Source organism: Arachis hypogaea, chromosome 1 (genome assembly GCF_003086295.3).
Source record: "Arachis hypogaea cultivar Tifrunner chromosome 1, arahy.Tifrunner.gnm2.J5K5, whole genome shotgun sequence".
Taxonomy (NCBI): Eukaryota; Viridiplantae; Streptophyta; class Magnoliopsida; order Fabales; family Fabaceae; genus Arachis; species Arachis hypogaea.
The window spans coordinates 104,246,963-104,269,854 of NC_092036.1; the positions used below are offsets into that span (position 1 = coordinate 104,246,963).

At 35.1% G+C, this 22,892-nt stretch overlaps 2 protein-coding genes across 2 annotated transcripts; one reads left to right on the forward strand and one right to left on the reverse strand.

The window, feature by feature from the left end:
* The first annotated feature begins 15,409 nt into the window (after window positions 1–15,409).
* On the forward strand, window positions 15,410–17,345 carry LOC112706185 (uncharacterized). The gene is made up of 2 exons (XM_025757357.3): window positions 15,410–16,089; window positions 16,515–17,345. The coding sequence occupies exons 1-2, from the start codon at window positions 16,075–16,077 to the stop codon at window positions 16,983–16,985; spliced, it is 486 nt and encodes a 161-aa protein (XP_025613142.1). The 5' UTR covers window positions 15,410–16,074; the 3' UTR covers window positions 16,986–17,345.
* Window positions 17,346–17,665: 320 nt separating this feature from the next.
* On the reverse strand, window positions 17,666–22,634 carry LOC112706179 (E3 ubiquitin-protein ligase UPL5). Its single transcript, XM_025757345.2, has 3 exons — window positions 20,594–22,634; window positions 19,136–19,725; window positions 17,666–18,248 (listed from the first exon to the last, which is right to left on the reverse strand). Exons 1-3 carry the CDS (start codon window positions 22,374–22,376, stop codon window positions 17,985–17,987), a joined length of 2,637 nt encoding a protein of 878 aa, XP_025613130.1. The 5' UTR covers window positions 22,377–22,634; the 3' UTR covers window positions 17,666–17,984.
* Between the last annotated feature and the right edge of the window lie 258 nt (window positions 22,635–22,892).

Below are 22,892 nucleotides of genomic sequence, written 5' to 3' on the forward strand. Positions count from 1 at the left end.
TTGGTGACCAGCCCACTTGGTGTCGTGGCATTCTCTCACTAATTTTCTTCTTAGATTTTCCCATTTAGGGACGTATAGTCTTCTCCCTTTAGTGTAGAGAAGGTCATTTTCTAGCTGAAATCTTTTGGTCTTACCTTCTCTAGCCAACTCCACCAACTTCTTGGCTAATGGATCGTGATGCAACCCTTCCTTGATGGTGTGCACAATATCTCCTTCAACCATAGAAATGGCCGCCAATTCAGCCTTGCGACTCAGCGCATCTGCTACCACATTAGTCTTGCCTGACTTGTATTCAAACTTGTGGTCCACCTTCCTCCTAGGTGGTAGTTGTTTTGGCAACTCGGGAGGCATCACATCCTTATTTTTTTCAAGGACTTCCTTGATTTTGGGAGGAACGTCTTCTCTTTCAGATGTTGACTCTTCTTGTAATAGAGCCAAAAATGTAATCTCTCCCTTCTTAAACACTTTCTTGAGTTGCATAGCAGAGAGTATCGGTGGTCCTCCAACTTTAGAGACTGTAGGGACCATGCATGGAGACCCTTTCTCCATGACGCATACTACGTCGTAGTATGGCATAGGTATTATATTTGCCTTCCTTTGCAAATCGAGCCCGATGACTATTTTAAAATCTTCTATGGGTACTACTGAGAAATCTACAAGGCCCTTCCAAGAACCAAGAGCCATCTCAACCCCTTTTGCTACTCCCTTAAGGGGTTCACCCTTGGTGTTCACGGGTTTGAACTAGCCATTCTTTTCAGTGATCTTTAACCCAAACCTCTTTGCTTCATCAGGCATGATGAAGTTGTGTGTAGCACCAGCGTCAATCATAGCCATAACGAGTTTTTCATTGATAAAGGCTTTGACATACATCAAGTCTTTCTTTTCTGCGGTGCTTGCCTCTTTGCCCTTCACAGCATTTATGTGTTGGATGGATCCAACACACTCAGTTACTTCAGTTTGAGCTTCTCGTTCCTCGGCGATAGATGCCAGAGTCCCTAGCTTGGGATAGTCCTTCATTTGGTGTGTCCCCTTGCACACGAAGCATCCTCCTTTGGGCACGAAAGCCTTCTTCTTTTCCTCGTACTCTTTCTTTGAAGAGTATTTTCCTTCCTTCTTGATTGAGAAACTCTTCTCCTTGTCTCCCCCACCTTTAGTAGAACTAGGCTTGGAGGAAGACTTGGGTTTAGAGTCTCCCCTATGATACTCAGTGAGTGATTCGGCCACCACGATGGCCTCATCGACATCCTTAACATTCCTTCTTTGTAGTTCTTACTTTGTCCAAGGTTGGAGTCCATCAATGAAGAAGAACAATGCATCCTCTGATGCTAAGTTGGGAATTTGAAGTGTGAGAGTAGTGAACTTCTTTACGTAGTTGCTAATCGTACTCTTGTGCTTCAACTCCCTCAACTTCTTCCTTGCTTCATAAACCACATTCTCAGGGAAGAATTGTCTTTTCAACTCCCTTTTGAAATCTTCCCATGTGGCTATGTTTCAAGTACCCTTCTTCATATCTTCGCACTTTCTCCTCCACCATAAAGTAGCATTATCAGAAAGGTAGAGAGCTGCAGTGCGTACCTTTATTGCTTCTTCGACCACCCCTTGGCCTTCAAAGTACCTTTTCATTTGCCATAGGAAGTTCTCCACCTCTCGAGCGTCCCTCACGCCCTTGAACTCCTTTGGCTTTGGGAGATCAATCTTTGTCATCTCCCTTATAATGGTTGATCGAGATTTTGCCTCCTTGAACCAAACTCGAACTTCCTCAAATAGCTTCAAGGAATTCTCAAGCTTCTCTTCGATTTGGAGCATGCTTTCTTTGAAAGCATCTAGTTCTCCTAACACGTGATCCTCGAGGGTCTCCTTGTCATGTTCTATCCTTTGGAACCGCTCATCCATAGAGGATAGAACATTTTCCAACATAGAAAATCTTTCTTCTCAGAAGTTAGAGTCCTTACCTCTAGGCTCACTTGAAGAACGACCCTTCTTGCCTCCCCATTGAGAAGGAATAGTATCCCTTCCCTTTTGAGACTTAACATGCTCCATGGTGATATTTGAAGCCATACCAACAAACCACTTGTGCTCCCTCTCGAACCAGGCTCTGATACCAAGTTGTCATGGCCTTGGACACACTCCAACGCTACCGTGCCAGCACTCGGACTTACTCAATCTCTTGAACTAAGACCAAGTCAGCCTAACCCTCAATACTTAGCAAGAAAGCTAAGAACACAAGAGAACACAAGAAAAAGGAAGCTTGGTGGAAAGAACACTTTAGTACTCAAGTGTGGTTACAAATGATTCACACACCCTCACACTAACTCTTACCTCCTATTTATAGCCATCCACCTCCTCAATGGATGGTTAGGATTAAATCTAATCAATGGTCTAGATTAATCATCTAGAACCTTCTTTATAAATATCTATCCTACCACTACTTTCTAAATACTTCTAGATTGTTCCATACAACTTTTCATACTTTTATATCAATCCACACTCTTCTAGAATATTCTATGATCTTCTAGAGTCTTCTAGAACCTTCTAGGGTATTCCAGGAACTTCTAGGACATTCTAGAACATTCCAGAACCATCTAGAGTATTCTCAAACACTCTAGAAAACTATACAAACACTGTTAAATCTAACCTTCTAAAAATTTACCGTGACACTAAGCCCAAGTATATATCTTTTTAAATGGTCATAGTTTATAATTTGAAATAAGCATTATATTATATTTAATTGTCTAAAAAATATTGCAACTGTTTTTTTAGCACATTAGCATTAGCCGAATATAAAAAACTAATCTCTCACTTGAATAGCGAAAATTAAAGTTTACGAATACCAACAAGTATATATTAAATCGTTTAAATAATATTATAGTAAGTGGATATCGTTCTTATGAAAATTAAAAGATTGAACAAGTAAATCAGATTAAATGTCTAATTAGATTAAAATAACTTGGATTAATGAGGGTAAAACTTGTATCTTATTTGAAATCTTGAGTGCTTAAAAGCCAGTAAATTTAGATGTTAATTGAGAAAAGACAATGACGTGAGAGTCAAGAGTTTTGAAAATGTTTATACTTTTAGAAAAATCAAAAAATCTTTCATGACAAATTTTTAGTAACTAATTTTCAATTTCTTGGTTCTTCAATTTCTCTTTAATCAAATAGTTGTCAGTTAATTAATTAAAGAGTTTAATCACAAAAATTGATTTAATTTCTAATAAGATTTAAAAGCAGTCCTTAAGTCAAATTATATGTCACGTTTTCAAGTTAGTTTTATCTAGTTAAACCTTAGAAGAAAACACAATTTTTAAAAGTTGTTTTATCCTAATTATACGTCACTTATTCAAAATTAGAGTGATTGAAAATCATGCATGTGTCATATACTAATTGAACCACTATTCCTAGCCGAATTCAAAGAGTAATGTGAAAGAGTTTTCAAGCTTTAATTCAAATATCAAATTTTTCGATTATAATAAAAGAATTCAAAAGAGATTAGCATACCTTTCGATACCACTAATTCGAATGAAGAACGAATACCTTAATCATGAAATTGATCAATGCAAGACTTCAAAATAAAATAAACTTAGATTAATAATCCATAGAAAACATAAATAGAGCTCCTAACCTTTTGACAAAGAATTAGTTACCATGAAGTAAAGAAAGAAAACAAGAAAAAAACTATGCTGAGGAATCGAATGTTTGGATTTGGATCCGAAGATTTTCTTTCTGGATGCCTCTTGTGAACCTTATTCACTTATTTATATCCTAATTCTATAATTCAAATTCAAAACTAATCCTATCCTAATCATATCTCTCAGAAAGAAAGATAAGATAACTAACTATTTACTTCAATTTTAAATCGAAACAATAATTCAAACCTAATCTAGAAACAAATCCTAACAACCAAATCTTTTATGTTTCTAGAATAAATTAATAACTAATCTTCTGGAATCTTGAATCTTTAGGATGTGATTAAGGTTTCTAATGATGTGTGTAATTGAAATTGAACCTTAATAATCTTGCATCTTGGGAGTTGGACTTGTTGGAATGCTGGGCTTGCATAGAAAATTTGGGCGTAAGCCCAAAATACACCTTTAGGAGATACATACGCCGAGCGTGGAGTGCATGTCCGCCGGGCATGCATTTAGAGATGTTTGGGCGCTGTTTCGTGTCCAATTGATGATGATAGTGCATGACTCAAACTAAATGTCCACTATAAATATATGAATATCGTTTTGAAGGTCTAGACATTAGTTTTCTAACACAATTTGGACCTCTATAGCTCATGTTATGACCACTTAAATGTGAAGAAGCTAGGGCTGAGAACTTGTACGTCGGGCTTGTAATCATGCACGCCAGGCTTGTAATCATGCACGCCGGGCGTGTGGTCATGGCTGCCAGACGTGCATGTTTTTCTTCCATTTTGAGCATGCTTTTGCTCATTAAGCCACCCTTTTTCTGTACTTTTATTTTTTCTTGTGAAAAAACTTTGATTCTCGTTTGTTTTTTAGCTAAAAACTCATGAAAATATAGAAACACTATTCTAACTCCAAATATTTGATTATTTATGTAATTATATTAAAAAACATAAGAAATTTGATTTAAAACCTAAGAAAATGAATGAAAACGAACCGTAAAAATCGCTTAAAATGACGTGTCACCATCACTTTGCATTATTATTGAGTAAAGTGATAATTAGGTTTTTGAAGATTTTGATTTTAGACAAATTAGCTCCTAAAAAAAAGTATCAACTAAGTCTTCTACAATAGTTTTTGCCCTTCCTTAAATTAATCATGTAAAACTTAATGGCAATACTTTTATGTTTTGTTAACTACAGTGACGTGTTTGTTTATAAAAGATCCTTACAGAAATGACAACTTTTTACTACATGAAAAATATTGAGTACTATCAGAATTATCGACAGATTTATCAAATAAATCCACCTTGATAAATTCGCTGGTAATTAGTTTACCATCGGATTGAATTTGACAATATAAATGGCACTGGAAAAAGTTTTACCAGTGGATTTTATGTCAAATTTTTCAATTAATACGATGAAAATAAGTGGTTGATTAGAGTCAAATTTTTTCGATGGTAAATTTGGTGCTATATTATGTTTTGTGGTGCCCAATTACTGTCAGATTGTTTCGTCGATAAATTCTACGGTATTTTTTTGTACAATTAGCGCACAATTAGTAGTCAAATTAAAATTTTTGTTTACAAAATTAGGGCACAAATTTAAAATTACTAACAATCAACTAATGATTTTATTAAATATTAATGATCTGAATATAATAAAAAGTCAAAGAAGTAGAATACAATGAAATAAACATAAAATAAATTAAATCCTTATATCCTATCGATCCCAGTAATCGTCGTCGTCATCTTCCCCCTGCTGAAGCAGTGGAGTAGGTGCTGATGTGGTGCCTCACCAGCAGTGTTGCCACTGGAACCAACAGCGTCACTGCATCCAGTATGCATCTGCTTGTTATACACCTTCATCTGCTCTCGCAAATGTTCTAGCCACTCCAACTTTTCTGTTCTCCGAGCTGTAGGCAACGGTGTCTACCACACGTACAAGAAGCTTGTTGTGTGATCGGCAGGACTGGTGGCAGAGACAGGGGCAGATGAGGTTGCTAATGTGGAGGTGCAGATGCCACTGATGAAGAATGACCCCAACCCAAAGACGTGATTCTTGTAGGGCTTAGAGGAGGTCTTGCGCCAAACCGTATCAGGATCTACCACTGAGGCTTTGGAGCCAGAATAGTGCCCACTGGGCGAATGAGATTGCTGGGTCGTGCCTTCCAATCTCTGCATGTAATCCTCCTATGTAACACACGTTGTGATTATGATGACAGTTAATTGACTTTAAACCGAATAAATTTTAAAGTTAGAATTAATTGAAACTCACATAATGAGTCGCAGACTACTCATCAGAAAATCTCTCTTTGTTGGCCTTCAATGTATGAGTATACTTAAAGGTCTCCGCTAATATCGTTTCACGATCCAACGACTTAGACTACACATATTGAAATCAACTATTAAAATAAATCAAGTAACAATTAATTCAAGTAATAATTAACAAACATTAGCAAATAAATTATATACCAGCTTGCTCTTCGTCTTCATGAAAATTATTGATCCACTGGTATTCTTCGATGACCTTGGCAAAGCCCTATTGGTTCTGTTCGTCAGATGGCGACGCTTGAACCCTCATCAGTACTAAAATGAATGTCCAATTCCTCTTTAAGATCTGGATGGAGCCAAACCGTGAGTTGATCGCGCCCCTGGCGGATGTCCTGCACCATCTACTGAAGATCTCATGTTTCCGATCCCATGTAAATTTCTCCTGCACAAAGTAATTCACAATATTAGTTAGTCGAAATAAAATACATTAAAATATAGCTAATTAAACAACATTTGCATCATCTACTGAAGATATCATATTTTCGATCTCATGTAAATTCCTCCTGCACAAAGTAATTTACAATATTAGTTATTCGGAATAAAATACATTTAAAATATAGTTAATTTAACATCATTGGATTCTTATCGCCCACTTCTGAAACCATCACTCTCTGGTTTCAGCATGGATCTCCGTGCAGTTTACCCATGGATTGTCGTACATGAACTTTATCACATTGGAGATCTCCTATGTACGTGCATTGTTGTTTGGTGAAAAACTTAAGATTAGAAAATGCATAAAAACACATAAAACTTAACAAATTTAAAATAGATTGCGAATAAAAGATATTAAAATAGTATGTACTCACACATGCATGTCATCAGGCTAAATTCTCATCCGTATGACAGGCGGTGGTGGAAGGACATCTGGCTAGGATGTATTAGAGGAATCACCCACCATGGGCTCTATTGCTGGAGCTGTAGGGGGCGGAAGGGGCGTAGCAGAAGGAGCCACATAGTTCGAATTCGGGACCTTGATGAACTGCTGGTCCACTGGACCCGCCTGTGACGTAACAGGGGTCGACAGGGTAGTCGGGATAGAGGGCGATAACTGAGCAATCCCTGGAGATCCGGTGAAAACTCTCCCTCTACCACGACTACGAGACCCACTCTTTCTACCTCTGCTACCTGTCATCATGTTTGCAAAAAGAATATATTATTAACACTAATTAGCATATATTCAACACAAATCCTTCAACATTTATATTATTTCAAAAAAAATTTGACATAACTTTTTCTAAAATTGGACATATATTCACTTTTATGGTTCTAACAAATTCAACCAACCTCAATCGATAGCATTAGTCAAAACTCAATTAAATTCACAACATTTCTAACAGAATATATTAACTCGTTTATACATTAAAAAGGCAATATTTTTGTTTGAGTTATGCTCAGAAATTTCAGTAAATAATTATTATACATGTTCATCCAATCTTCATGAGGTTTATTTTGCAATAATGAGTTCATAATATATTACTTCATATTTATTTATAATAGTTTTATAATTCCTATGCTTTCATATAGATTAATACAATGAATACTCAATTAGAACTAATTATTTACGTTCTTATTAATTTATAAAAGTTATTATATTGCATAAATTGTAAGACACAAATACTAGCACAGACAACATATGATGATTTAGGTAGAATATATAATTAATATAATTTATATAATAAATTTTATATCTTCAAATATCATAAGCAAATAAATTAAACTTAATAGCTGAAATAATATTTGATATAGTCACATAGAAAATGCTAATTATTAATTATTTAGACTTCAACAAGGGGATATATCTTCAATGGTCTAAACTCACCCAACACTTAACATGAAGTCTCCACCCTAATTAACATTCCATTCTTCTAAGCCGTACAATTAGCATATGATAACCAATTTCACTTACTAACTACAAATTAATATATAACTAAATCTTAAATTAACTTAAGAAAAAAAAGAGTAACCATAGAACCTGAGCTTCGAACAGAGGAAGAAGAACTCGGGAGAGGGAGATACAGTAGTAGCGACAGCCACTGCTGGTGAAATGCCGCGGCGATTCTAGGTGACAACGGCGTGACACGAGAGAGAGAGAGAGAGAGAGAGAGAGAGAGAGAGAGAGAGAGAGAGAGAGAGAGAGAGGGGAAGGAAGGGCCGGGGCTGGTTTCGGAGAGGGGGAGAGGAGGCATCGTTGGCGCCCGTGGGACTGACGGAGCGGCGAGGAAAGGAAATGGTTTGAGAGAGAATGGAAGAAGAGAGGATAGAAAGAGAGAGATATTTTGAAATGAAGGGGGAGATGGTTCGCACTTCGAATTTTAGGTCATGTTACTATCAGATTTATCGGGGGATAAATTCGACGGTAATGCATTGCGGGTCACCAAAATGCAGCGTTCCACTAATTGGGTTTACTGGTGGAAAATCCGCCAATAAATTCCTTGCTACATTTCGCGCCTATTTTTTCTGTTATTCCTCCAATTATACCACGGTATTTACTATCGAAAATAGAAATTCGCCAATAATGATTTGACCTGACAAGTTCCACACCATGAATCATCAATAAATCTATCAGTAAAGCCGACGCTAATGTGCGACGCTAAATTCGACGGTAAAATTCGACAGTATTCAATATTTTTCTTGTAGTATTTCGAGTAATGTTTCACCTACTTCATTAAGGTTCAATGTAAATATAGAGTAATTAATGAGGATTGTATAGTAAATTAGAAGATAGTGAATGTTTCATGTCTAAAATGACATTGTCTCTGTGTTCATGTGTTCATGTGACAGCGACAGAATATGTCACTATAAATAATGGAACAAATAGACAACTTCGATTTTGTTTAGAAATATTTTAGTCCTTCCATTATCTGAATAAAATTTATAGTTGGAGACACGATTTTATCACTATCTTCTTATTTTAAGTTTTTCACATTTCGAGTTTGTCATTCTCATAGTGGGAGGTGTACTTTTAAGGACTCCGACACTTAAATTAGCATAGATCAAAAGAAAAATTAAATTAGAGATCATACTTGATTATGTATTTGCAATAGTACATATGATTAGGTTTAGTTGATTCTAGTATAGTAAGAATTGCCAAGTATATTTTTATTAGATACTCTTCTTTTATATGATGTTCTATTCTTTTACCTAAACCTATTTATCATCAATATTGTAACTTTTTCTTTAAGGTTGGAAATAATAATTATACGGTTCCGCTACGTTACCAACAGCATATCTGCCAACTTCTACCAACTCTTATTTATAATTGTGTTTCATGGAAGTGTGTTCGTGAATGTGTCTAATAAAAATGTCTTTTTTATAACTGTATTTAATAGAAGTGTCTTTATAGATATATTTTATGGATGTGTCTCTTTATATATGTATTTAAAATATATTAATTATTAGACACATCTACGAACATACTTCCATAAAACATAAATATAAATAAGAGTTGGTAGAAGTTAACGGATAATATGTTGGTACCCTATACTTTTCCATAATTATAATATTGCCATTACACTCATAGAGTTGAGTGGTGAGGAATTAAGTGAATTGATGAAGACTTATTATTGTGGTTATACTTTAAGTTGTAATACTTTGAAATTTGAGATAACCCTTCATTTTCAAACCTATTCTTTAAAACTTTAGATATTTTTAAACCTAATTCTTTGTATTGAGTTTAGAGGAATAATTTAAAATAATAGTTTCGTTTCTCATAATCTATATATAAAAACACATAATGTATTTATTGTTTACTATCATTTTTAGAAATTAATTAATTTGAAATTAAAATTCTCATGGATTAAATTGTCACTTTCCTCCTTGGTAAATCTACTTATTCGTCCATATATCTTGGATCATTTTCCTTATTTTCTCATAATTTGTTAGAGCACCACCACCATTTCTATCTTGCATGACTGCACATAATCCCGTTATATTATCCTGTTGATGATGTGATGCAAATAGGTGGATTTGAATCTGATGCTTCATAGGGGGAATATACAAGCATATCGGATCGGTGTGGTCCATTCTTCGTCATCCTAGGCTTGTCACGTGTTTTCAAAGATCAATTTCATTGCTTAAAAAGCTGTTACGTCCCGAATTTTGTGATCTCTTTATTAGTTGACAATATAATATGGGAAACATTTCAAGTGCACCAGGAGTACTGGTGTTCTAGTTATTTTAACCATTGATCTAAATTATAAAAAATATATATAATATATATTAATTGACAATTGGTGCACATACTCTTCGGTGCACTTGAAATGTTTCCTATGTTATTCAATTTGATGCTATCATAGTATCATCACCTCCACATTTTTTTGAACGATCCTTTTATCCGTTGTATTTGGGCTGCTATTGCAGAATATTGCAGTGATGTATGAACCGACATGATAGTACATACAGATCGAGGCTTCCCGTGCCAATATTATCCATTATTTATATACAAAAAGTTTCACAAATTTCTGGACCCAATCATGCCATATGCATAAAGATTAGAATGCAACTAAATACTGCTGTCAGTGCAACGAAGTGGAACGTGATTGGATTAGAAGCTCTGAATGATCGAGAATGTATTGTAAAGGCTCAGTGGATCGGAGAGACATAGATGGATAGCAAAAGGGTCCCCACAGTGGTCACTGGGTTGTTACTAATTTTGGACACAAACCAACAGGTAAAGGCGTTAACATATGGAAAGTTCCAAAAAGAAAGATCAAAGGGGAATACCGCCTTTTCCCCAACGAAACCATGTCACCCCAACCCCGAAGCAACCTTTCACAATTATAATTAGGAGGTTTCACTAATTCAGAAGCTCTGCTATATATGAACCAATGAATCTGTCATTACGTTTTTAACATTTAACTGTCTTTATTAATAAGCTTATAGTTCAATTACCACTGGTTCAGATATAATTTGAAAACGGAGGCAGAGGTTTTTGTATTCTTGATGATTTATTTGATAATTGATAGATCATAAAGTTATTTTAGTATAAAGATAATAATTTAAAATTATTAAATAATAATTTACTTAAATATATCAATTTATTTAATAATTTTTATGATAAATCTACTTCACCTGAGTTTTTACCAATTTTTATTTATTATCTTTGTACAAAGACAACTTCAAATTATCTAATTGATATTTTAAAAAAGTTGATCGAATGACACACAAAATGAACAATAACATTGTTTAGTAAAAATTCGTATATATTTATTTTTATGTGAAATTAATAATTAAAAATTATATAATAATGAATCAAATCATCTAACTATTCTACATTATAATTTCACATGAAAATAATTATCGAGTTTCCACCTTACATGTTTAATACCCAAACTGATACTAATTAAAAGCGACACATTGCATGCATGGCCCTCCCTAGTTTTGAGTCATCGGAGCTTTAAAATAAATAATAGAGACTGATGTCGCCAACTCAAGCAAAATCTCCCACAAGTTCACATGATCTTCTTCTGATCTGCTTGAATTAGTGAACTCCTACGACACTTGTGCATGTTTGTTGCCACCTATGCTTCAAATTGAAATATGAATAATGCAAAACCATATTAATTTGCATTTCGATCGACACTCTTGTGGTTAGAATTTTCCTAATAAGGATGACAAGTCTCTATCAAATAGCAGCAATTTCGGGTTCAGTCTAAGTGATGTGAGCCATGAGTCTCGCCAGTCGCCACGATGGACATGTCACCCTCCATCCCAATATTACGTGTTTACACGCTGGAAACGTACTTCCATATTTTATTTTTCAATTAGGTGAACTGTATATATTTTAGAGAGAAATGGTAGAAAAATTAAGTTAGATTGATTTAATAATTAATTTATTAATCTTTTTAAGTTTACGACGAATTTTTGTTATCATTTTTTTATATTAAAAAAAGAAATTCTTAGAGATCAGTTATTTTTAATATTTTTTGTCATTATTTAATGTGCAAAAATATTAAATTATTATTTTACTAATTCATGTGTACAAATTTTAAAAAACTTAGGTATAAATTATATTGATTTATGGATACAAACTGTATTGTTTCATGTATGTAAAACTCTAATAAATATATATGCAAATTATATATTTTTTGTATGCAAAACGTCTATAAATATGAGTGTAAATTATTACTGACTAAATATTGACAAAAAAATCATATTTACTAGTCATGTAGTATTGATCTATTAGAAATTAAATATAACTATTCATGTTATTTTATACTATCAACTTAAATTTTTAGAATAAGTAGGATCATGAAATATATATATATATATATATATATATATATATATATATATATATATATATAATAGCTTATTTAATGTCTAATTTTTTGTATGTACATAAATTTTTTATTTATTCATTTAAGATTATATAATAAATATAAGAATTTAATTTTAATGCACATAAAATATTTTATGTAATTTATATTTTAAATGACTATTTATATGATTAATAATAAAAATAATTATTTTTATTAACATGATATTATGTAATAAAAACAACGAGAATACATTAAAATTAAATTTTAAAAATAAATCATATAATAATTAAACCAGGCAAATTTATTATACAAGCTAAGGATAATTGTAGCCAATAATATCTAAAAGAAAAATATAGGGCGATAATAATTTTAGTATACAATGTATACAATAGAAGTAAAAATTAAAATTAGATGATAATTAATTTAAGGGTACTATTAGAGAGCCAATAGTCTAAGCGTATAATGTATATAATGGGCTAAATCTTTGATCCATGAATAAAATGAACATCGCTCATACTATCCAGAATAACCATCCGGATATCAAGATAATAAACATCTCATGTCATAAAATCACTCATTCCAAAAGTGTAACATGACAGGACAATGTAACACTAATGGTCATATCTCTAATAGTTCCTAAACCTCCATTGTACACATTGTACGCTTAGACTATTGGCTCCCTATACTTTCTCTTAATTTAATTAATGTCAAATAATTTCGTAGTTCAAATTTTAAAAAAAAATAAAGATTTGCAAATGGTGTAGTTAGTATAGGGTAATCTCCAATCTCCGCATGTGATTTCCTTTTTTGCAGAGTCTTCCTCCCGCCCATTCTCTTCTCATCACTCCGGTCCGTGGCTCTATGCGTCCTCGTTACCGCTGCCCACCGCCACAGGCCATGCATGCCCCATCGTAGACCACCGTCTCCGGTCATGCTGTTCGAGACACACGCTATTTCCGTGTTATATATCCACATATCCACAGTCAATGAATATACATAATCAATGGCAGAGATGGCAAAAAAATTTGTTGGTTTATGATTTTGATTGCTATATATCCACATATCTATAATCAATGAAGATATAAAATTTTTAGCTCTTTTTTTTCTCTTCTTTAACACCTCTGATTTAATTCTGTTCTCTTTCACAATTTAGTAGCCGTCCACTCTCTTCACTTTGCAAATGTGTTGGATGCTCAATTCACTAAGTAGATAGATGATTATTTTAATAACTACGTAGATGGTTGTTTGATGATGATCTTGCGACGATGACGGAAGAAGGGGGCTACAAAGGTGACTGCCGGGTGGAGAGGAAGAGTGATTTAGGGGATGAAAACGGTTTGTAATTTAGAATTTGAATGATTATTTTTGAAATGATTGAATGAAAAATTTTAGATTTAAGATAATTTATGGAGTAATTTTCATTTTTTATTCTTATTAGGTTAAATAACCAGTAGTCCATTATGTACATTTCCCAAACAAATTTGATATCTAAATACAACAAACCTTTGCATCATTCAAGGGATCCATAATATGAATCACACACTAACACCTAGTTTAGATTACATAGCATATGCATGAGATTATGCTAAAAACCATACCAAAGCATTATAGATATTCCATCCATGATTCACGGGTCTACACACATACATGTGGTGCACAATTATTGGTCCATATCATCAAACTTCAAATGATTCAAGGTAGAGAGAGCAAGGAAAAATTGCTTCTTCCGGTCTTCCCATGCCAGTAATAAACAATATCGCTCGATTGATTCACCATGCAAAAACAGTTATCATTAAATTTTTCTGTTATAATATAAATATCATGTATGGCCGAAACTATTGCAAATTAATTAATTTGTTATCTGTGTATATAGATCACATCAATCAAATTTTAAAGAATTGGATTTAATATATGAATTTAAACAGATTACGGCACAAGGCAAAGCACATAATAACTACTGAAAATGAGAATTGCAAAAGAAAAGGAATGAAATAGCTAAGGAAAAGTCTAGGGCCAGCAGTTTTATTGAATTTTGGCCAACATGTAACCAACAGAGGAAGGTGAGTCATTAGATGAAATTTCATACCAATTTCACACCATCAAATCATTATTGATGGTTAATTGATGGTTAACAATCACAAAAATTGATGGCCCTTAGCATTGCTCAATAGCTAAAATGCCACGCAATTAGAGATGCAGATTGCAGAGGCAGAGCATGTAGGTTACGTCCAAAAGCCGAGTTAATAATATTGATAGTCGTGTTAGACTAGAATTATTATTATGACAGGGAAGAGAGGACTGAGGAGATCCCCAATAAAGGGATAAAAAAACCCAATTACTCATAAGTCATAAGATGATAATAAGAGAGCATCTTTCTTAAGGCAAAGAAATTACATTTAGCATTTGGTGAAAACATAGTGTAAGAATATTTAATAATTTTTTGACATTATAAAAAAAAAATATTCTCATCGTATTATTATTATTCCTTATAATAATTAAAAATGAATAGAGGGAAAATGAAATGGAAGGTGTGAGGTGGCAGATTGAAAGGGAGGATGGAAAGTGGGACCCATGTCACGAGTGTAAGACGTGGAAAGCTTAGGAGGGAATGGATTAATGCAACTTTTTTAGGAGAAAAAATAGAAGGGGCGGTGCCCAATTGGCATAGCCTGCACACTCATGGGAACCAAAAGCCCTTTTCTTTTCTGTGTTTATGCCAACTGTGATGTCCATCTGGGCCCACATCAAATTGGACGGTAGTGATCGCACTTCCTCATTGGGCCCTACATTAGCCACCGCCCCATCCTCCCTTGATGTTGTTGCCTTTTCATTTTAGTACTTACTAGCATCAATTCTATTACACCTTAGGACAAACGAGAAACAAAAGAGCTTCATTTTCTTGACCCAAGAGCAGTTAAATGGGATTTTTCACATTTTACGGTCACAAAGGGAAGGATTATGTCTGCTACTTCATAATATATGGCAGTGGTGGTGGTACACTAGCTCAACTGCTATGTATTATTGGTACATAGACAAAAACCCCACTGCACCCATTAAATTATTTGATGGCAATGCCTGATTTTGTAGGTATCTTGTACTAATAATCTGCACTGCTGAATTAATTCGTTACAACCATTTTCAATTTACTTTCCTTTAAATATATAATACATGATGCGCCTCATCTTTGCTGTTTTTGTCTATTAAAAAACCGTTACTTATATATTCAAATCATGGATAGATTCCAATTACGTGAAATTTTGTTTTATTTTATAGTGGTTAAGAATATACAACAATACTTAAAAAATATTTTAAATAGTGCAGTAATTCACCAAAATTAAAAATACAAATACTAAAAAAAGTATATTGAACAAAAACACTCATTTTAACCAATTTATCGACTACCATATTTGTCGTACGAGGTACCGTAAAAAAAAAAGATAAATGTATGATTGCATCTCTACTAATATAATTTTTCTTGTATTTCCGTAAATAACTGCTAATATTTAACCTTTTACTTGCAGCTAAATAGTTTTTCTGCTCAAAATAATCTTACAAATTCTGGAAAAAATTAATCATGGGAAACAAAAATATTTTACAGCTAGACATTGTGATACCATTTGATTTGTGTCAGCATGATGAGGTTTCTGATTGAAAAAGATTCTGCCAAGTGGTCACTCTTTGTATTAATTCCTTTATTATTCAAAACTTTAGGCCCTCTATATATTACCCCATAGTTTCATCAACTCTTCACCACACTCACACTCACACTCACAATAAGCTCTCTTGCTTTCTTCTTCATACACTTCCCAACCCATTCAATTCTTCCACGTTCTCTCTTTTCTGCATTCCTAATGGCCAGCGTTGAGGTAACTAAATCTGTGCTTCTTCAACATTGCACTCTGAGTCATTAGTCCATTTGAAGTTTACTAATTTAGTAGCCTCTTTATTATATGATGATGATGATAGAAACCAAAACGTTTATGTTACTAGTTAATTATTTCTGTATCTCCATGATTTGTTTGCTGTGATTTATTGTCGATCAACAAATAAGAACTTATTGAATGTGTACTTAAGAAGCATGTCTACTCTATTGCAATAACTCTCATTTTCTCAATTGCTCCTTTTCTGTGTCATTTGCTTTTGATCATAAACAAACCAATAACTATTGCATGGAATGTCTCCACAACCATGTTGATCATTCAAGCAACATTTTCCCGAAGATCAACCTTTTTTCTTTGTCTCAGACCCTTGATTTTCACAATGCTTAGTTCAAATGAATTTGATGCTGCAGATTGCACAGCAAGTACCTACAAATGTGACAGAAACCGAAGCAGTTGAGGCAACCAAGGCAGAGGAAACAACCACAGAACAAGCAGCTACCGAGGCTCCAGCACCAGAACAACCAGCCACCGAAGAAGCAAAGGAAGAAACCATTATTGAAGAAGCAAAAGATGCAGTACCAGAACCAGAAGCAACAACAGAAGCCCCTGTTGCTCAAGAAACTGAAGCTCCAGTTGAAGAAGAGACTAAGGAGGTGACAGAGGAAGGAAAGGCCGAGGCAGAGGAGGCGGCGACACCAGCCGAAAAGATAGAAGAAAAACCAGAAGAAGTGAAAGAAGAGCAGCCAGCAGCAGAGGAAACTGCTGTGACAGAGGAATCAGCACCAGTGGAGGAAGATAAGCCAACTGAGGAGAACAAACCATCTGAAACCGCCGCTGATGCCGCCCCCGTCGAAGTTCCAGTTGAGAAGACCGAAGCTTAGATATATGGAGATTGGAAAGTTGGGAATATGAGTTCTACCTTTTTGCATGCCTAAAGTTGAAACCCTTTTCTTTGTTATTATTAATATTTTTTTTTTCCGTTTAGTTTATATCTGTTATTGATGTTATATTCTGAAGCAAGTATTTGGTTATGAGAGATATATAGCAGTCTTTATGTAAGCACTAAGCAGTAAGCACTACACTTATGGCTCCACATTAGGATCATGCCGACTAAAGTGCTGAAAATATAAGGGAATTCTATTGGTAATGTATGGGGATGATGGTTTGATTCCAGGAGGGATCGGATCAACTAGTTTGGTTTCATCTTTTGGTTTGAATAAAATTATATCTATTTTTCAATACTCTGAATTTTGTGATCATGTTATGTTTTATCTCTTGTAGCTTTGCCTTATGCAACAATATCTCAATTTACATATCTTAATGAATTAATATCATATCTCTAAATATGAACCAGTAAACTACTTTATGTTAAGATAAATGATGTTGCCCTGAAGAGTTTCTGCATCCAAGGTAACATCACAGCGTGTTAAAGGGAGGTGCTGGAAGTGGTTATGGTTGTTTAACACAGGTGGCAGGTGCCATGTTCTTTCAAAAGTAAAAGATCAAGATCCATTCATGTTTATTTGTCTTGAATTCTACGTTCTAAATCTCAACAAGGAAGAGAACAAATTGCTCTGAGCACGATTTTCATAAACCCAAACTTACAAGTTACAAGTGCATACTTCGCAAGTACATGTACATAGAAGCTAGCTATTCCCTGTAACGATAGAACATATAATCTTTAATCCTATTTTATTGATACTTCTTTTATATCAACATTTTACTAAGATCAATGAGAAAAAGAACTAGTGAACCTTCTCCCAATATCCATTTAGGTAATAGATGGAATACTCCTATAATCTATCTGTACACATGCTGAATAACGATATATCTCTATGTGCAGTGAAAACAACTTGTATCCAAATTGCAGGTATGTTCATTCACCAAGTACCAAAACTGCAGCCAATGTGGTCTTGAGTGAGAACTTTTAGACGATCTTGCATGATGGCCCTCGATGAATAGGCTGGTAGGCACAGCCGGTAAAAACATGTGTGAGATGTCGGAAGGTGATCCTCATGTTCAGGGGACCTGTAAATGGAGAGACTCGAAGCCAAACCAGGGAAGCCTTCAACTGGTAAATATTTCACAGACGTCCAGAAGAACAGAAGTACCCTTCTCTTTTCACCTGTCATCCTCCCAAGAATCTGCCAAAGTTTTAAACAGAATGTAACATTTATAACAATTTGAAAAGTACGGGAAGGGGGCAGCATCTCTATGCAAATGCTATGTTGCAAGACTTTGTTATCTGAAAAACATTCCAGAGCTAATTGTTCATGAGATATGCTACCCGTCCACTTTTGATTTCACTAAATAGAATAGAGACTAGAAGTTGATAGTCAGATTTCTCAACATAACGGAGAAATTCTATGCTACTAGAATTTCTGGAACATCTGCAATACACTAGTACACTTTATGGCTCTATAATGCAGCTGTAATAGGTAACTTAAAAAATGTTAGATAACAAGATGCTATTACATTAAGGGCTCGAATTGATAATATTCATATATATACAATTTTTTTAGTTGGTTATAGAGAATTAAAATATGCTGCATGATGAAAGAATAGTGTCATTGAATACAAGGTATCACAAGTATGATTTCGGGCTTCAGTACTAAATATATATTAGTTTTTGTAGGAATAAATGAACTTAAGAGATATTGGTAAATTATACTTAGCACATTGAAGGTTGAACACTGGAGGCAAAGTGATAATTTAGTCCCAACACAAAAAGGAATCTAGCATGACTCCGTTGAAGAATGGGAAAGAACAATAGGCAAAAATAGGCAAAAACATTTCCCAAGTTGCAATAGGGAATAAAACTCTTTTGCTTGTGGCAAAAATGGAACAAGACAAGCATCAGAGGGTTATGTAGCAAGTACTTGTTACCCAATAAAAACATTCCTGCCTCTAAAAACCAGGAAAACTCCTTTACTGTATTCTATATATGAAGGGAAAATATAATAGAACCCAAGAAGAGAAAGATATATACAAACATTGACATTGTAGTTCACTAAAAGCATCATAAACATACCTCCCAAAACCAAGATATCTGAGGATCTGTCTCTTCATAGCCTTGATACTCAGTATGTGCTTTCCAGTCCTCAACAGAAATGATATCTTCACTCCCATGCAGCATCCAGTCAAGATCTTTAAGGTCTAAACTTTGAAAGAATGATGACTCGAGGCTTGAGTTTGAGAGAATATCACCAAAGCCTTTGGCAAATTGTGACACCTGCTCAGATATAGATGTTACAAAATGATCCTGTATAAGAAGATCAACATAATTTTCCCTGTTCTTACTATGTACAACGATGTTCTTCCCACCGGGACACAGCTCAACCACTTCCCTGTGTCCTAACTCTTCCACCTCTCTAACAAATGTCAGTCCTAATGAATCTGAATCAATGAAACCAGGATCCATCTCCAATATTTGCTTGTAGCTACTATACAAGTGTGGATCTGCATCCCTTATATCTTCTAAAGTAATTTCATTTCCGGCTAATTGCTGGAAAAACACACGGTCAAGAACTACACCAACATGCACCCTATGCATCAAAGCCAATGCAATAACTCGACCAGAGAAGCGGAAATATTCAAGGTGCAGAGGATCTACTTTAGATGCTGCAAAAATAGAAAAAATGACAAACTAAACTTGATGACAAGAAATTTTTTAAAAATAAAATGCTCAACAATGACTCCAACAAGCAAATCTAGTGGGTATTTGATGTTTGCAGGAACAACTAAGTTACTGGAAAGCTGCAAGGGTTGGCAGGAAAGAAGGTGGCTTGAAACAGGAGTGGCATAAGTAAGAGAGTATTAGAGAAGTGCTTTGAAGGGTAGAGTGGGAGGGTTATTCAGAACCCTAGAAAGCTACTGCAAAAATTGAAACAAAAATCATCCAAACATGGCTAGAGGGTAAAAGTGGGAGTAAATTTTACCTAAATTATTTTCACGAGTAAATAAATAACAGGCCTCCTAAGGAAACAACTTTTCATCCAAAATAAAAAGAAAAAATTACACATCCAAAAATTTAAAATCACACCAATAAACTGTATGAGATACCTACCCAAACCCTATTATGCTTCAGCAGAAATAGAAGAAACATCATTCAAAAAAATTCTTAAGATATCTATGAAAAACAGCAAAAAGGAAAAGGGCACACTTGGGTTTTTGGTCCACATAGTGTAGGCAACCATGATCACTCACCATCACAGCCTCTTGGAGTGATATTCAACTACACTAGGTTCACCCTATTATTGGGCACTACTGACAACTCTATTAACATTCTCAAGCATGATAAGGTGACCCTAAAATACCTCTGGATGGTCGAATCTTGAACTATTCAATGTGTAATAAAATATTATAACATACAGATAAATGATCTAACACCAAATCCACACAAAACACAACTGTATTGAAGGACACATGAATGGCACAATTGAATAAAAAAGAGGGGGAGGTCTATTTGGAAATCCAGATGAAGCATTACCAGGATTGGGGAAAAATCTTCGTTTGTCATTTGGGCATGCGACAAAAAGAGCATTTTGCGGATTGAATATTTCTTGACATACCAGAAAAAACCACTCCCTCAGTACGCCCGGCCCAGTAGCTTCCTCATTTTTGAATTCCATAAATAGGCCCCCACGTAGAGATTCTGGTTCCACACGTCCTATGTATTCGAAAGATTCAGCCAATAACTGAGACCTATCAATGAGCATCTCATGCAACTCCTCATAGTCATCTTTTACCTCTGGCAGCATCAGCAGCGCCAAATGCCTTCTTGATTCAAAATTCGTCACACACTTGCGTTCAAGAATCCAATGATGTTCATCATTCCTCTTTGCATACCTAACAATCAGTTGACACACTGCACTTCTTTGACGTGTTAAAACATTCCAAAGTTCCTCTTCAGCACCATCATAAAGCTTAGAGATTTGATGTAATTCCTTCAAAATAGAAAGATACTGAGACCACGCATTATAAGGAGTATCCCATTCTGTTATCTCCTGGTCTGCTAAGCTGCTATCCACTTTTTTAAGGCATTCGTCCATCTTGCTCAGCAACTCAATGTATAAAAAATGAAGGTTTTCAATCTCTTCTGTGAGCATGGCATCGGTGTGGCGCTCCTCATCCGTTGCAGAAACCATGAGCGATTGTTGCACACTGATTCCAGATCTCAAAGGGACCAAGAATGCCCTAAGATCTCTAACATCGCTGTACAAGTGTCCAGCATAGGTTGGGGATTCCAAACTCAAATCCAAATCACTCAACAAGCTATTGGCAAGCTCACGGACAAATGGGAATATATCTTGAACCAAAATCAACCCTTTAACATCCTCCTCAGTAGTACCACAGCACACACAATCAGTTTCCAACAAGGACCCCAAAGTACTCCGGCAAAACATATACAAAGGATCATCACAGTGCAGCCTCCTAAGCAATTTGCAAAACTCCAACACCACAAGCGCAAACTGGCTATGCAATTCCTCAGACAATGTACTACGACAAGAATTCACAAAATGCCTAACAGAAGAGTCAGCACAGTCCTTATTACCTGTAAAGGGAGAAAGGTAGAGCATGACCAAAACAGCGGGTGCCGAACAAGACATGAAAATCTGGAAGTAGCCCAAAGCAGAGTCAGAGTCTCTAGGGGTCATGTTCAGGTAACTGTCAATGAGGCCCTTTACGGTCTTCAGTGCATTAGGGAGAGATTCCCCTCTGCACATTCTATACACAACGGAAATCATGTCGTTCATGACCTGCCAGGCTTGCGGGTGCTCCGTGCTGCGCATCCGACCAACTAACTGGAGGCTGGCATCATTTTGAATGGAACACTCTGCAAGAGTCTGCTCAAATTGAAGCTGCTTTCCCATATAGATCAGTCTCTGTTCATGGATAGGAATTCCCTTGATGTGCTGAATTCGCTGGTGGATGGATTTGACGCTGTCTTCCGGAAAAGCGTGCATGACCATGGTGTTGCCCTCAGACATCATCCGAACGAAGAACTGCAAGTGTGGCCAAATAGATAAACTCCTTTGGGACTGGGTCTCCGAAAGAGGGCTTAGAGGGGTTTTAATTGGAGACCATGAATTCACTGCTCCTCCTTCGTCTTTTCTCATTCTGACCGACACTAAGTCGCTCATCAAATCGTTGCTGTCGCTGCTGTCATCGATGAGGGAGCCGGAGTCTTCAAGTTTGCGTTTTGATGGAAGGTGGTGATCCGTGGTGGGGCCACCGTGGAAGACTCCGCCGTGGTTACGGATGAAAGACATGAAGCATGCGCCGCCGCGGGTGGTCAGCAGAGGAAGGCCATTAACAGTTGAAAAGTTGGGGTGTGTGAGCTGAGGCCAATCAAACGGTGTGCAGTCGTACAGAGAATTGAGAATTCAGAGGGTTGGGTACTTTCTTGGGTTTATTTTTTGGTGCATTTTATTTTTTTGGGTACTTTCTTAGGTTTTGCTTGACTGGTTGCATTCTTCATTCCTTTTTCATTGTTTTCTATTTATTATTTTTAATAAAATTTTATTATTTTTAGATTAGTTTCTCTATGATTTTTCATCAATTTTTAAATATGTATTAGATAAATAATTCTTTTAAAAAATTTATTACGAGACAATTCAAACTTAAAAATATTATTATAAAATAAATTTTTTAAAATTATAAAAAAAATTTAAATTTTTTAAGAATTAATTAAGTATTTATATTTTATTTTATTAAGTTTACAACAGAATATTATTTTTTATTTTAAAAAAAAAACTCAAAATCAAGTTGAATAAATAATTAACTCC

Coding starts and splice junctions, on each gene's coding strand:
- LOC112706179 (XM_025757345.2), bottom strand. CDS start 22,376: ATGTCTTTCATCCGTAACCACGGCGGAGTCTTCCACGGTGGCCCCACC. Junction 19,726..20,593: donor AAGATTTTTCCCCAATCCTG/GTAATGCTTCAT, acceptor CTATTTTTGCAG/CATCTAAAGTAGATCCTCTG. Junction 18,249..19,135: donor AGATATCTTGGTTTTGGGAG/GTATGTTTATGA, acceptor AAACTTTGGCAG/ATTCTTGGGAGGATGACAGG.